Genomic DNA, 17,053 nt, shown 5'->3' with positions numbered 1-17,053 from the left:
ATGTCACGGATTGTTCATAGAGTCTTGACACTGACTCATATATGTCATGTCAACCATTAACCAGGTGTATCCTCTCTTGAATGAGCTAAGCCTCACACCAGGCCTGCTCTCTCACCCTGCACAGTTTCACATGACTTTGTTTTTATTTATATACTCTACCAGTCAAGAGTTTGGACACACCCTCTCAATGAATGGTTTTTCAGAGATGCTGAGCACTTGTTGGCCCTTTTGCCTTCACTCTGCGGTCCATCTCATCCCAAACCATCTGGACTGGGTTTAGGTCAGGTGACTGTGGAGGCCAGGTCATCTGGCGCAGCACTCCGTCACTCTCCTTCCTGGTCAAATAGCCCTTATGCAGCCTTGAGGTGTGTTTGGGGTCATTGTCCTGTTGAAAAATAAATCTAGTGTTTTTAGAGCTTCACTTAAAGTCTGTAATATAGATCCCACCATCAATGAATTATCCAAAGTAAGCTAAAATGGACCTGTTTAAATGAACACCAAGGAGTCGCTCATTGTGGTTTTTCCCAAAAATGTACATCATCCAAATACAAGGTAAAGAATCACTTAAAACTGACTGCGTTGAAGAATGGAAATATTTCGGGTATGTGATAGCAAACCATGTCTAAGTTTCCCTTACGTTATCAGATTAACAGCAAGGCCACGAAACTTATTTATAGAAATTATTCACAGGAGGCGACGCCTGTTTGTGGCGCAGAGTGTGAGAGTTAGGAGGTGGCGTGGCCATGGTGGTGGTGTTCTGATGTTCCATCCTGTCAAACCTTGAGGGGTAAGACGTTTAATCTTTTGACTTCGTAGCCGGGCTTCTAATTCGTATCAGAATCTCTGGAAGTGATCCATATATATATATATATATATATATATATAGATAGATAGATAGATAGATAGATACTGAAGCTACAAAGGTAGAATAGGGGCATGTGTCTCTGTGTCCTAAGTAAGACATTTGCCTTTAGATGGGACCCCTTGGATCACTTCCTTTCATACACACATAAAATAAGTATCTGCTCTGTGACAGGAAATAATGGAAAGCAGACGTTCTTTTCAGACGCCGATGAAGATGTCTCCCGTCTCCCTCATCACTCTGTTTGTGCTCTGCTGCTCCTGCATCTCTTCCACAGGTACAGTGACCATAAAAACAAAAGATTCTTTTCTTTTGTTAGTATCCAGCCCAAGAGTTTGTTTCCTAACCACCGGCCCTTGACACCCACTGGTCTGCGGCCCATTGCTTATTTCCTTGACTAACACAGGGCTGGCCCAAGAAACATTGGCTCCTTTTTGGATCTGTGCGCCCGTGTGCAGTGCAATGTAGGATGAACGTAACGTTATCTGTTAGGGTCTTCTGAGATGGAGAGAAACTGCGAGAAAATAAGGAAACGTGCTCTTCAAGCAAACGCTGCCAAATGTGCCAAAATGACAGACGTGTTTACCACGGCAGAACCTTCAACAGCTCCTGTGGCTGATAACAGTGGAGGTGGTGGTTCTGATAGTGGTACTCACAGTGAACAGGAACATGTAGTAGAACCTGGGGTAAGCTGGACTGCTTTCAGAACACTTGGGTTATGTAATGAGTGGGCTAAAGCAACACAAGCCCTTGGTAAATCTGATAAAATGATAAAACGTCGATAAAATAATTTTGGCTAATGTTCTATGGTCAAGTTAGTTTTTTATTGTAAACGCAGGTGAAATTAACTAACGTCCTTACCACTAGCAGCTATTTATAAGACACTGTGTACACTGACTAGATGAGAAAATAAGTCTAGGTTAGTACTTGAATGTGAGAACACTTTTTAAAACCACCATACACCAACAAAAACAGAAGTCAGTGAGCAGCATTCTAATTTCATTATTAGACTATTGCATTGTTTGTGGGGTAGCCTTCTATGTTACAGAGCTTTTTAGATCACCATCCACAACAAAATGTGGTCCAGTATCCAGTAGTAAAGGGTATTGACCAGTAAAACCAGATGAATGCTGCTTTAAGATTCATTACTGTGATGGAGTGGTGGCGTATACATTTTTGTAGTGTTAATAAATGACACTTTTTGGAAGAATTTAATCATGTGCCCACTCTCACTGATTCTTGTTAACTCATTGCATGGCTAAGGTACATGGATTTAAAGAGTTGCACAGTTGGTATACACATTCAAGAGACCAAAAAGACAGAAAAGGTGTGCGTTATCGAATGTGGTGGGCCGGTCTGGTCCAAAATGCCAGGGCCAATTTTTTTGTCCCAGTCCGCCCCTGTGTGGGAGGGCATTCAGCTGTGCATGGCTTCTGAGCAGACTGTGGTTAGAAGAGCAAGAACAGGATGTAATGCACAGACCGTCCATCCTCTGTTCACAAGAAAGGGGAAATCATCTGCAGAGTTTTATTTTGTATATACGTAGAGGACAATCAGGTCAAAGGAAAATTAAAGAAAAGAAATAATATTCTAAACTGGACATAGGAATATGTTGCTCTGTTTTCAAATTATGAAATAAACTGTAATATGACTGTTCAAGACTTTTGTAACATGACTGTAACATGATTACATTCTTCACCTCTCTTTCTGATCCACAGATGCTCAGGATGCTTGTGACATGTATGCCCCAACAGGTGGAAATGTCGATGTGCCTATTAACATCAAAATGGAGGAGCCATACTCCATGAAATGGTTCAGAAACGGTTCGGTTATCTATTATAAAAGATTAGGCAAAATTATCCAAGGGAAAGCAGCTGATATTGATTCAAAAGGATCCCTGAAGCTGACAAAGCTGAAGAACATTGATTCCGGAAAATACACCTTTGAAGTTCTTAATGACCAGGGAACTGGATTAACCAAAGGCAACAACAACGTGCGTTTATGCGTATTGGGTAGGTAACAACAGATTTTCAGTACATTCCTTCTGTTTAAGTATCTCATGATAAATCTTACTGAGCGCCCCTCTTTAAGCCTAAAAACTAGGTGTGGGTGTCGTCTTCTAGTGCGTTGATGCATCAGAAGCTGTCGTAGATGTACAGTGTAATCAACAGAAAACTAGATTTTCCATCCTTCCAGGCCTTTTAAGTCCGATCAGATCCAGATCACTGTTTCGTTTGCCATGATGTGTTATTTACAATGTTTTAATATAATGTTCATGTGAACAAATCTACTCAGATCCTGTGAAGAAGCCTACAGTGGAAATGAAGTGTTTGCCAGACTCAAAAGTCCAGTTTACCTGCAAGGTGCAGGGGACGGTAAGAACAAATGTTAAGCATATTCTTATTACAAAGCAGACACTGGATGTTCTCCCAATGAGTTGAATGAAGTGTTAAGGAACCCTAAAGCAATAGTATGTGTCCTTAAAATGGGTTTGGGAGTTTCTCATGTTTAAACTGTGCTACAAGGTTTTACACCAGGTATTTCTGCTATGATGGAGGCTCTACATGTTCACATGATTGCTCTCTAATCAATCCATTAATTGTATCTTCCTGCAGGCTCACACAACCCTTGAATGGTTTCACGATAATAAGCTGTTGTCAAAAGAGGTCACTCTGACAAAACCAGCTGAAGAACTGCCAAACGACGTCACCTGCAAAGTTTCCAACAAAGCCAGCTCTGAGACCAGTGCCCCCAGTAAACACACCTGCAGCAATACTGTGTTAGGTGAGTATTATGTATTAAGACCAGTTAAAACAACTGTATCTTTGCTATCCACTTTCCATACATCAAATCCATCATAAAACACTAACTATCGATGCCTTTTAAACTTTTTTTAACTGCTAGCTGCAGCCAACCTCTGTGGAGTTTCATGAACAAGGCGTTCGAGTGTAACAAGCGAGTCGGTTAAATGTTGGGATGTGGGCAGCGTCTGTGCAGTACAGACCAAGAGACATGCATCAGTATATGAACTACCTAAAATGACAGAAACCATGTTTCAAAAAAAAAATTGTGAGTTGTGTACTGTAGTGTTTTAGTTCGGCTTCAGTCTCATCCACTAACATGGAGTGGGTGGAGCTTACAATGTATACTGCAGCCAACCACCAGCAGGAGCTCTACTTGCTTTGGAAGCAGAAAAGGAAACACATGAAGGATCTTGTGTACCACCTAATAATTTATAATTTTATTCTTCTGTTTCTACTCCAGAACCAGACTTGAATTTCTGGCTCCTGATTGTCAGAGGAGGTATGTTGGTTATCTAATCTAAAAGTATGACCTCTCATCCTCACAGCACTCACAGCAAGCTGTGTATGTAAAGGTGGATTGTTATTATGTAAAAGCGTTTAAGTGAGTTTAGTGTTATTTCCTCTAGACTGTTGATCAGTGGTATGTCTCTATCCTCCTCCAGGTCTTGATCTGCTGCTGATTTTCATCTTCATCGTCTTCTGCGTCAGAACCAAGAGGTCAAAACAGGAAGTCCCAGATGATAAACCACAATTGTAAATACTTATAGAATGATGGTGTTCAATGGTGTTCATTTGAGTCATACATAGCCTAGCAGTTCTGCTAGTGGAGTGAGTGGTATTTCTAAATCAGACAGTGTCATTACTCCTTATGTAATAGGCACTCAGTAATTCCCTCCCCAGTAAACAGTTTGAGATTTTGGACATCATTTCACATAGGGACAGCTATTGCACAATGGATTGCTTTGCACGTACTGTATAACATGTTGCACATTGTATAGTGAGACTGCAGAAACTTTACTATTGAAAAAAAAATGCATAAATAACATTTTAAACTGGATGCGCTGAAGATTATTAATAAAAGACCAAGTGATTGAATGCTTACTGGAGTAAATTGTTACTATTTTGGAAAACTACATGATGAAATGAATATTGTGGATCGGCAGAAGGTGGAGACAAAGCTCCACATTGCTGCTGCTTCAGTCTCAGCTCAAGGTTTTACTGGTTCAGTATTTTAAAACGGTTTCCTCTCTGTGCTCATACATGAGTTTAATGTCACAGATTGTTCATAGGTTCTTGACACTGACTCATATATGTCATGTCAACCATTAACCAGGTCCATCCTCTCTTGAATGAGGTGAGCCTCAGACCAGCCCTGCTCTCTAACCCTACACAGTTTCACATTCCCTGCAGCTTTGTGTTTTTATATATATACTCTACCAGTCAAAAGTTTGGATGCACCCTCTCAATGAATGGTTTTTCAGAGATGCTGAGCACTTGTTGGCCCTTTTGCCTTCACTCTGCGGTCCATCTCATCCCAAACCATCTGGACTGGGTTTAGGTCAGGTGACTGTGGAGGCCAGGTCATCTGGTGCAGCACTCCGTCACTCTCCTTCCTGGTCAAATAGCCCTTATACAGCCTTGAGGTGTGTTTGGGGTCATTGTCCTGTTGAGAAATAAATGTAGTGTTTTTAAAGTTTCTAGTCTTCTAGTCTGTAATATAGACCCGACCACCAATACATTATCCAAAGTAAGCTAGCATTTAGCATGACTCAAGGGCTGAGTGCATCATTGAGAGAGATCTCTCTCACTGGCTGATCATTTTACATCTGCATCTCATCTAAAAACATTCAAATCCACAAATATTTTATAAAACAACTATGTTATTTGGAATTAGTCATTTGGTAAAGTAAATTCATTCAGGTGATCTGTTTTTCATTTTCCATTGTGTAATTCCCAAAAATGTACATCATCCAAATACAAGGTGAAGAATGATTAAAACTGACTGCGTTTAAAAATGGAGCTGTTTCAGGTATGTGATGGCAAACCACGTCTAAGTTTCCGTTTCGTGATCAGCTTAACAACAAGGCCACGAAACTTATTTATACAAATTATTTACAGGAGGTGACGCACGTTTTGTGGCGCAGAGACTGCCTCATCAAAGAGAGTGTGAGAGTTAGGAGGTAGTGTGGCCATGGTGGTGGTGTTCTGATATTCCATCCTGTCAAAGCTCGAGGGGTAAGACGTTTAATCTTTTGACTTCGTAGCCGGGCTTCTAATTCGTATCAGAATCTCTGGAAGTGATCCATATATATATATATATATATATATATATATATATACATATATATATATATATATATATATATATATATACACTATATTACCAAAAGTATTCGCTCACCTGCCTTTACTCATTCTATGAACTGAAGTGCCATCCCATTCCTAACTCATAGAATTCAATATGATGTCGGTCCACCTTTTGCAGCTATTACAGCTTCAACTCTTCTGGGAAGACTGTCCACAAGGTTGAGGAGAGTGTTTATAGGAATTTTTGACCATTCTTCCAAAAGCGCATTGGTGAGGTCACACACTGATGTTGGTCGAGAAGGCCTGGCTCTCAGTCTCCGCTCTAATTCATCCCAAAGGTGTTCTATCGGGTTCAGGTCAGGACTCTGTGCAGGCCAGTCAAGTTCATCCACACCAGACTCTGTCATCCACGTCTTTATGGACCTTGCTTTGTGCACTGGTGCACAGTCATGTTGGAAGAGGAAGGGGCCCGCTCCAAACTGTTCCCACAAGGTTGGGAGCATGGAATTGTCCAAAATGTTTTGGTATCCTGAAGCATTCAATGTTCCTTTCACTGGAACTAAGGGGCCAAGCCCAGCTCCTGAAAAACAACCCCATACCATAATTCCTCCTCCACCAAATTTCACAGTTGGCACAATGCAATCTGAAATGTACCGTTCTCCTGGCAACCTCCAAACCCAGACTCGTCCATCAGATTGCCAGATGGAAAAGCGTGATTCATCACTCCAGAGAACGCGTCTCCACTGCTCTAGAGGCCAGTGGCGGCGTGCTTTACACCATTGCATCCGACGCCTTGCATTGCACTTGGTGATGTGTGGCTTGGCTGCAGCTGCTCGGCCATGGAAACCCATTCCATGAAGCTCTCTGCGTACTGTACTTGGGCTAATCTGAAGGTCACATGAAGTTTGTAGCTCTGTAGCAATTGACTGTGCAGAAAGTCGGCGACCTCTTTGCACTATGCGCTTCAGCATCCGCTGACCCCTCTCCGTCACTTTACGTGGCCTACCACTTCGTGGCTGAGTTGCTGTTTTTCCCAAACGCTTCCATTTTGTTATAATAGAGCTGACAGTTGACTGTGGAATATTTAGGAGCGAGGAAATTTCACGACTGGATTTGTTGCACAAGTGGCATCCTATGACAGTTCCACGCTGGAATTCACTGAGCTCCTGAGAGCGGCCCATTCTTTCACAAATGTCTTGTTTCACAGTCTGCATGCCTGAGTGCTTGAATTTATACACCTGGGGCCAGGCCAAGTGATTAGAACACCTGATTCTGATCATTTGAATGGGTGAGCGAATACTTTTGGTAATATAGTGTATATATATATATATATATATGTATATATAGATAGATAGATAGATAGATAGATAGATAGATAGATACTGAAGCTACAAAGGTAGAATAGGGGCATGTGTCTCTGTGTCCTAAGTAAGACATTTGCCTTTAGATGGGACCCCTTGGATCACTTCCTTTCATACACACATAAAATAAGTATCTGCTCTGTGACAGGAAATAATGGAAAGCAGTCGTTCTTTTCAGACGCCGATGAAGATGTCTCCCGTCTCCCTCATCACTCTGTTTGTGCTCTGCTGCTCCTGCATCTCTTCCACAGGTACAGTGGCCATTAAAACAAAAGCTTCTTTTCTTTTGTTAGTATCCAGCCCAAGAGTTTGTTTCCTAACCACCGGCCCTTGACACCCACTGGTCTGCGGCCCATTGCTTATTTCCTTGACTAACACAGGGCTGGCCCAAGAAACACTGGCTCCTTTTTGGATCTGTGCGCCCGTGTGCAGTGCAATGTAGGATGAACGTAACGTTATCTGTTAGGGTCTTCTGAGATGGAGAGAAACTGCGAGAAAATAAGGAAACGTGCTCTTCAAGGAAACGCTGCCAAATGTGCCAAAATGACAGACGTGTTTACCACGGCAGAACCTTCAACAGCTCCTGTGGCTGATAACAGTGGTGGTGGTGGTTCTGATAGTGGTACTCACAGTGAACAGGAACATGTAGTAGAACCTGGGGTAAGCTGGACTGCTTTCAGAACACTTGGGTTATGTAATGAGTGGGCTAAAGCAACACAAGCCCTTGGTAAATCTGATAAAATGATAAAACGTCGATAAAATAATTTTGGCTAATGTTCTATGGCCAAGTTAGTTTTTTATTGTAAATGCGGGTGAAATTAACTAACGTCCTTACCACTAGCAGCTATTTATAAGACACTGTGTACACTGACTAGATGAGAAAATAAGCCTAGGTTAGTACTTGAATGTGAGAACACTTTTTAAAACCACCATTCTAATTTCATTATTAGACTATTGTATTGTTTGTGGGGTAGCCTTCTATGTTACAGAGCTTTGTAGATCACCATCCACAACAAAATGTGGTCCAGTATCCAGTAGTAAAGGGTATTGACCAGTAAAACCAGATGAATGCTGCTTTAAGATTCATTACTGTGATGGAGTGGTGGTGTATACATTTTTGTAGTGTTAATAAAAGACACTTTTTGGAAGAATTTAATCATGTGCCCACTCTCACTGATTCTTGTTGACTCATTGCATGGCTTAAGGTACGTGGTTTTATAGAGTTGCACAGTTGGTATGCACATTCAAGAGACCAAAAAGACAGAGAAGGTGTACGTTATCGAATGTGGTGGGCAGGTCTGGTCCAAAATGCCAGGGCCAATTTTTTTGTCCCCGTCCGCCCCTGTGTGGGAGGGCATTCAGCTGTGCATGGCTTCTGAGCAGACTGTGGTTAGAAGAGCAAGAACAGGAAGTGATACACAGACCATCCATCCTCTGGTCACAAGAAAGGGGAAATCATCTGCAGAGTTTTATTTCGTAGACCTCTGTCTCTTCAGACTGAATATACAAACGTAGAGGACAATCAGGTCATATTAGCCTAAACGAGTAAAAATTATATTTTGATCTACATAAAGTGACTCGACAGACTTGAAATGTCAGCCATAAGGTCATCTGGAGAAACTGGGACATGCAGGAAGTCAGAACTTCATGCATTGCACGTTTTGTTCTTCATTTCTTCTTGAGCTTGTTTTAATACGGGGTCGTTCCTACATATATACATAATCATGAACGATTCTCAAATTTCATCCTGCCGCCAAAAGAAGTCACTATTGAAGCTTCGGCTTTAAAAGAAATAATAATATTCTAAACTGGACATAGGAATATGTTGCTCTGTTTTCAAATTATCAATAAACTGTAATATGACTGTTCAAGGCTTTTGTAACATGACTGTAACATGATTACATTCTTCACCTCTCTTTCTGATCCACAGATGCTCAGGATGATTGTGACAAATATGCTTCAACAGGCGGAAACGTCGATGTGCCTATTTCCATCAAAATGGAGGAGTCATACACTTTGAAATGGTTAAGAAACGATTCGGTTATCTTTTCTAAGAGATTAGGCAGAATTACCCAAGGGAAACCAGATGATGTTGATTCAAATGGATCCCTGAAGCTGACAAAGCTGAAGAAAAGTGATTCAGGAAAATACACCTTTGATGTTCATGATCAGAACGGAAAGGGATTAACCACAAACAACAACAACATGCGTTTATGCATATTGGGTAGGTAACAACAGATTTTCAGTACATTCCTTCTGTTTCAGTATGTCATGATAAATCTTACTGAGCACCCCTCTTTAAGCCTAAAAACTAGGTGTGGCTGTCGTCTTCTAGTGCGTTGATGCATCAGAAGCTGTCGTAGATGTACAGTGTAATCAACAGAAAACTAGATTTTCCATCCTTCCAGGCCTTTTAAGTCCGATCAGATCCAGATCACTGTTTTGTTTGCAATGATGTGTTATTTACAATATTTTAATATAATGTTGATGTGAACAAATCTACTCAGATCCTGTGAAGAAGCCTACAGTGGAAATGAAGTGTTTGTCAGACTCAAAAGTCCAGTTTACCTGCAAGGTGCAGGGGACGGTAAGAACAAATGTTAAGCATATTCTTATTACAAAGCAGACACTGGATGTTCTCCCAATGAGTTGAATGAAGTGTTAAGGAACCCTAAAGCAATAGTATGTGTCCTTAAAATGGGTTTGGGAGTTTCTCATGTTTAAACTGTGCTACAAGGTTTTACACCAGGTATTTCTGCTATGATGGAGGCTCTACATGTTCACATGATTGCTCTCTAATCAATCCATTAATTGTATCTTCCTGCAGGCTCACACAACTCTTGAATGGTTTCACGATAAAAAGCTGTTGTCAAAAGAGGTTGCTGTCACTCTGACAAAAACAGCTAAAGAACTGCCAAGTGACGTTACCTGTAAAGTTTCCAACAAAGCCAGCTCTGAGACCAGTGCCCCCATTAAACACACCTGCAACAAGTCTGTGTTAGGTGAGTATTATGTGTTAAGATCAGTTAAAACATTTTCTGTATCTTTGCTATCCACTTTCCATATATCAAATCCACCAGAAAACACTAATTATCAATACGTTTTAAACTTTTTTTAACTGCTAGCTGCAGCCAACCTCTGTGGAGTTTCATGGACAAGGCGTTCGAGTGCAACAAGCGAGCCGGTTAAATGTTGGGATGTGGGCAGCGTCTGTGCAGTACAGACCAAGAGACCCTTGAACATGCATCAGTATTATATGAACTACCAAAAATGACAGAAACCATGTTTCAAAAAAAAAACATTGTTAGTTGTGTACTTTAGTGTTTTAGTTCGGCTTCAGTCTCATCCGCTAACATGGAGTGGGTGGAGCTTACAATGTATACTGCAGCCAACCACCAGCAGGAGCTCTACTTGCTTTGGAAGCAGAAAAGGAAACACATGAAGGATCTTGTGCACCACCTAATAATTTATAATTTTATTCTTCTGTTTCTACTCCAGAACCAGACTTGAATTTCTGGCTCCTGATTGTCAGAGGAGGTATGTTGGTTATCTAATCTAAAAGTATGACCGCTCATCCTCACAGCACTCACAGCAAGCTGTGTATGTAAAGGTGGATTGTTATTATGTAAAAGCGTTTAAGCGAGTTAAGTGTTATTTTCTCTAGACTGTTGATCAGTGGTATGTCTCTATCCTCCTCCAGGTCTTGATCTGCTGCTGATTTTCATCCTTATCATCTTCTGCGTCAAAACCACAAGGTCAAAACAGGAAGTCCCACGTGGGCAAATAGAGCTGGGTCTCATGGGTCCAGATGATAAACCACAATTGTAAATACTTATAGAATGATGGTGTTCAATGGTGTTCATTTGAGTCATACATAGCCTAGCAGTTCTGCTAGTGGAGTGAGTGGTATTTCTAAATCAGACAGTGTCATTACTCCTTATGTAATAGGCACTCAGTAATTCCCTCCCTAGTAAGCAGTTTGAGATTTTGGACATCATTTCACATAGGGACAGCTATTGCACAATGGATTACTTTGCAGGTACTGTATAACATGTTGCACACTGAGTAGTGAGACTGCAGAAACTGTACTATTGAAAAAATAATGCATGAATAACATTTTAAACTGGATGCGCTGAAGATTATTAATAAAAGACCAAGTGATTGAATGCTTACTGGAGTAAATTGTTACTATTTTGGAAAACTACATGATGAAATGAATATTGTGGATAGGCAGAAGGTGGCGACAAAGCTCCACATTGCTGCTGCTTCAGTCTCAGCTCAAGGTTTTTCTGGTTCAGTATTTTAAAACGGTTTCCTCTCTGTGCTCATACATGAGTTTAATGTCACGGATTGTTCATAGAGTCTTGACACTGACTCATATATGTCATGTCAACCATTAACCAGGTGTATTCGCTCTTGAATGAGGTAAGCCTCGGACCAGGCCTGCTCTCTAACCCTGCACAGTTTCACATGACCTGCAGCTTTGTGTTTTTTGACTCTTTGTGAAGTATTGTGAAGTGTCCGGTATCAAACAGTTGGCCTGTTCAGGTTTATTCTCTAAAATGCATCATTTATAAGAATCCGTGACCTAGTTAATGACTGATAGGGAAGCAGAGCAACGAGATAAGTCTGTGTTGGTTGGAACAGATGCTGTGTGACAACAGATGCTATGGTGTTGAGACCACATACAGTAGTAGACTTCACACACACACACACACACACACATTTTTAAAAATAGGATAGCCAGTGCATCGCAGCAGATGACCCGCGAAGTTTTAACCTTTGACTCCGAGGTTAGAAACCCAAACTTCTCACCTCCTCCTCCTCCTCCTCATCCTCCTCCTCCCTCAGCGCCTGCAGAGAGATTGACTGAGCGGTGAACTTTGCCCTGCCCGGCTCTGAGTAAATAAACAGCATGGGTCTGGCCACAGCGCTGTAACTGACAACAGGAATGTGTCAGCCATGATAAAAAAAAAAAAGGTCAGTCTTTAGGGAAAATATACGATATGCGAGCGTCAAAATATAGTGTTATTAAAGTTGAGGCAGCTCAGATTCAGAAATACATACATCTCTGTGCACTGAAGACGACCGCTCTGTTTTTTCTTCATATCTGCCTCATTTTTCTGATTATGTTGCTGAAACAATTCCAGCAGATTCTGCAAATTGCTTTGGAAAAGCATGAAGGAATGTGTAATATGTGTATTTTAGGTAGCAGTCCCTAGCTCCTTTTAATTCTACCTCTGTGGCCTGTGCCATAAATTCCTTCCTCCCCGCTGGTCTGCCTTTATTTCCTTGTTGAAGAGGCAGTTGGTATTTTTTTTTTCATTGTTGTAAATCTTTCTGTCGTTTCTGACAGTTTTATGTATTTAATTTAGTTTCCCACCAACATTCAGAATACTTATCTTCACCTGTGTTGCCATTCATATTACATTCAGTCAACTACCACACTCAAATGTCGCTTTTAGTAAAAGTTTAATTTGTGTGTGAGGCAATTTCAGACACTTTCATATGCGTACAACTATTTATAAACTCATTCTTCTTCTGCTACTACCACTAGTACTTTATAAGCCCATTCTTGTTTTACTGCTACTTCTCATTCTTCTTCATTTACTATTACAACTACTTTATAAGCTCATGCTACTTCTTCTACTGCTACAATTACTTTATAAACTCATTCTTCTTCTTCTACTACTACTACTTTATAAGCTCATTCTTCTTCTACTACAATTAAGCTCATTCTTCTTCTACTACTCCTACTTTATAAGCTTATTCTTCTTCTTCTACTACTTTACACGCTCATTCTTCTTCTTCTACTACTACTTTATAAGCTTATTCTTCTTCTTCTACTACTACTACTTTATAAGCTCAATCTTCTTCTACTACTACTTTATAAGCTCATTCTTCTTCTACTACTACTACTTTGAAAGCTGCTGCTTCTTCTCCTCCTCCTGCTCTGTCTTCTTCTACTACTACTACTACTTTACGCGCTAATTCTTCTTCTACTACTACTTTATAAGCTCATTCTTCTTCTACTACTACTACTTTGAAAGCTGCTGCTTCTTCTCCTCCTCCTGCTCTGTCTTCTTCTACTACTACTACTTTACGCGTTAATTCTTCTTCTACTACTACTACTTTATAAGCTACTTCTTCTTCTACTTATACTACTTTATAAACTCATTCTTCTTCTACTACAATTACTTTGTAAGCTAATTTTTCTTCTACTACTACTACTTTATGCGCTCATTCTTCTTCTACTACTACTAGTTTATAAGCTGCTTCTTCTCCCCCTCCTCCTCCTGCTGCTCCCTCTTACTACTTCTTATACTAGGCTACTACTTTATAAGCTCCTTCTTCTTCTCCCCCTCTGCCTTCTTCTCCTAATCTCCTTTCTCTTCTCCTCCTCTTCTTCTTCTACTCCTACTAAACAATCTCATTCTCCTCCTGCTCTTTCTTCTTGTACTAGGCTACTTAATACCCTCCTCCTTCTTCTCCCAATCTCCTTTCTTTTCCCCTCCTCTTCTTCTTCTACTCCTACTAAACAATCTCATTCTTCTCCTGCTCCTTCTTCTTCTTCTTCACTTTGCTCTTCTTCTTCTTCTTCTTCATCTCCTGCTGCTTCTTGCACTGAGTAGTCTTCTCCACCATCTCCTCCTGTTCCTTCTTCTTCTTACTTCGTCTTCTTTAATAAAAGTTTTCAGTCTAAATGTTATTTGGTCCCCAACCACTCAGAGATTTATAGCCGGGCAGGATTCATTTAAAGTGTGTGAAGGAGGAATCCATCATATCTTCACAGGGAAGTACCTGACATGTAATAAAGACTAATATCTGCGCCATAAAACTTGTGGCTGAGCAACAATGATATGGGAACCTCTCTCTCTCTCTCTCTCTCTCTCTCTCTCTCTCTCTCTCTCTCTCTCTCTCTCTCTCTCCACCTGGGACCTCCCAGTTTTTCTCCACTCTCCTCCTCCAGACCGTCACCTAACTTCCGGCCACTCTCTCGCTCCCTCTTCTCCTTCAGTCTCTCTCTCTCTGTCTGTCTCAGTTTCATTTCCACACACGCGTTAAACCGGATCGGTGTGGGTGAAGCATGTAAACGCTCCTGCCGGGACTCGGACTTGGTTTCACTGGATTAAGAGACCCGCGGTGTGCATCCGTTTTGCTCTGCGGCTCCGCCCGGTGTGCGGCGCGGATCGACCGCACAGATCTGAGAGTTTTATTGGATTGCCCGACAGCGGCGGGAGAGGACAGGTTTTACCCCAAGGCAGGACAAAGGGAACGGAGGGGACATCAAGGAAAAAGGACAGGAGTGGAATAAGAGATCAGTGGAAATGGATTACTGTCTCCTCGCTCTCGCCTTTAGTGTTTTAATGCTCGGTAAGAGACGTTTCTTTGCTTGACTGTTGATGGCTAATTAACTACGACAGATGTCGGCATTTTTCAGTATGGAGAAGCCAATATTAAACCCGGCTTTGAAATCTTCCAATTTAAAGTTTTTCTGATGTCGACACACGCAGATACCTCTTAAAAGACCAGTTAAAGCTTTTTCTGTATCTTTACTATCCACTTTCCAATTCGGCATACATCAAATCCATCATAAAACACTAATTGTGAATGCATTTTAAACTTTTTTAACTGCTAGCTGCAGCCAGCCTCTGTGGAGTTTCATGAACAAGGCGTTCGAGTGCAACAAGCGAGCCGGTTAAAAAACTTAAAATTTAAGTGAAACAGAGGTGTCGGTTGTTGAAGTGAACTACGCCGAATTAAAGAATGGATTCAAAACATTGTAAACCTATCAATAAATTACTGTGTAGGAATTTAAACAATGAGCTGTAATAGAAATAATTTAAAAAGGCCGTTTTGGTAAATGGAGTTTGGCACGATAATCTTTTCTTGTGAGAATTGGTCCCATTTCCCCCTTAAATGACTGTCAGCTTGTATTAACTAGTACACAGTTGCGTTTAGCTAATGTAATGAAGTCATTTGAATGGGTGACAAGTTGATCAGCTAATTTAAGCTTGGTCAGGGAACAAATAAGGAGGACATTTCTCCAATTTAATAGAGAAACTGACAAATGTAAAGGAAAGGACAATAGATGCAGTCCTGTTCAACCTGTGATCAGCCTAGAAGACTGCACTCCCATCAAGGCCCATTAGCCGACATAAGTAGCTGTGTATTTTTTTTTTCCCATCCAAACCAGGCTGACTAATTAGCTCTGGTTTTATAGGACCAGGCCACTGCTTGAACAAATCAGGGCTTGTTCACGGGCCTACCTGAGTTGTGAAGTTGCCATGTGTTTATGAGCAGGCGGTGAATGTCACAGGGCTTCCTCCCGTATGTGTGCGAGGGACCTGGCTTAAATTAGTGCAGCGTAAGATGATCAAATGTCGCCAGCCCTCACGCGGTGTGCATTTCTGCACGGTGCACACGGGAAAGTAGCCATAATATAGAAATCACTTCCTTCACTGCAGGCTCTGTTCATTACACTTTGGTTCAGACAGTGGTGTATTTCTGGCAGCACACAGACTCAAGACGTTGCTAACCTGCTCCGTGACCCGAGCTTGTCCCTGCGGAGGACAGTCCTGTCTTGGATTGCCCACATATTGTGAACGCATTCAGGCTCACAGGAGGAAGAAGCAGCCTCTTGGTTCTCCTTTAATGTCACCAACCAGACTTCCGATTTCCTTTCCTGTAACAACCCGTAGGGCATTTGCATTTTTTACACTTCTTTGTTGTTATTCAGCCTTGACACATGACAGCTGCCTTGATATTTTTATGTTGCAGCGTATCACAGACATGTTTGTTGTTTCACTGAGAAGGGAGAAAAGGAAAGGTTTTTACAACCGTTCTCATATACACGAATGTGTCTCTAGAGCCGAGGCAGAAATATGCTAATATACTCATCTAAATGACAATGGAGGCTACTGATTCTCTGAAACATGATTTGACCGTTTTACTTTGTACATACAGTGCACCAGAAAACTCCACTTCTGGCTCTGGAACAAATGAGGAGAAAATAAAAGCACGATTTTGCCATTTATGTTTATTTAATGAGCCTCAGACTAGGTCAGCAGTGCTGTTTAAAATGCACCGAAACCCAACTGGGTTCTTTCAGGACTAAACTCCATAAATGTGCTTCTGAAAGTTTTAAAACAGATGTGGCTCCATTAACTCAAGCCTTGAAACCATGGACTGTATATAAATATGGATGATGCCTCTCCGCCTCCTTCCGTTGGTCAAACTGATGCTAAAATTCCAGGGATATGGGCGGCGCCATCTTGTTTGGAGGCAGAGTCTGCGTAGTATGGTCCGAGAGACACTTGAACATGCATCAGTATTATATTAACTGCCTAAAATGACAGAAACCATCATTGGTTTAAGTCCCATCCACTAACATGGAGTGGGTGGAGCTTATGACCTATGCTGTGACCCAGCCATCCATCCATCCGTCCAGTGGCCCATCTTTAATATACAGTCTATGCTTAAAACAAACACTTCTTGTAAACACACTTCTAGGATTAAGAATACAGACATGCTGTCATGGTCGTCACACTTAAATTAGTTAAATAACTGGATTTGGAAGCAGAAAATGTACATTTAGGCAAATAAGTGAAGGAAACTTGCGGGAAATCTTTCAGCTCTGCCGAGATGAGTTTGATGTCTGTTCCTCTTGCGGTGAGACAATCATAATTTGCATAAACCCCACACATTTAAAAATAAAT

At 41.2% G+C, this 17,053-nt stretch overlaps 1 protein-coding gene across 1 annotated transcript in view; it reads left to right on the top strand.

Annotated features, from left to right (window-relative positions):
- Positions 1 to 14,124: 14,124 nt before the first annotated feature.
- The window catches only part of LOC311509473 (prostaglandin F2 receptor negative regulator-like), a 48,438-nt gene continuing 45,509 nt past the window's right edge, over positions 14,125 to 17,053 (top strand). The window contains exon 1 of the mRNA XM_084574702.1: positions 14,125 to 14,708. Within this exon, the coding sequence (XP_084430828.1) occupies positions 14,663 to 14,708 (46 nt within the window). The 5' untranslated portion in view covers positions 14,125 to 14,662. The remainder of the gene's footprint in view (positions 14,709 to 17,053) is intronic.

Source organism: Chelon labrosus, assembly GCF_963514085.1.
Source record: "Chelon labrosus genome assembly, chromosome: 24".
Taxonomy (NCBI): Eukaryota; Metazoa; Chordata; class Actinopteri; order Mugiliformes; family Mugilidae; genus Chelon; species Chelon labrosus.
This window is presented reverse-complemented; position numbering and strand designations above follow the sequence as displayed.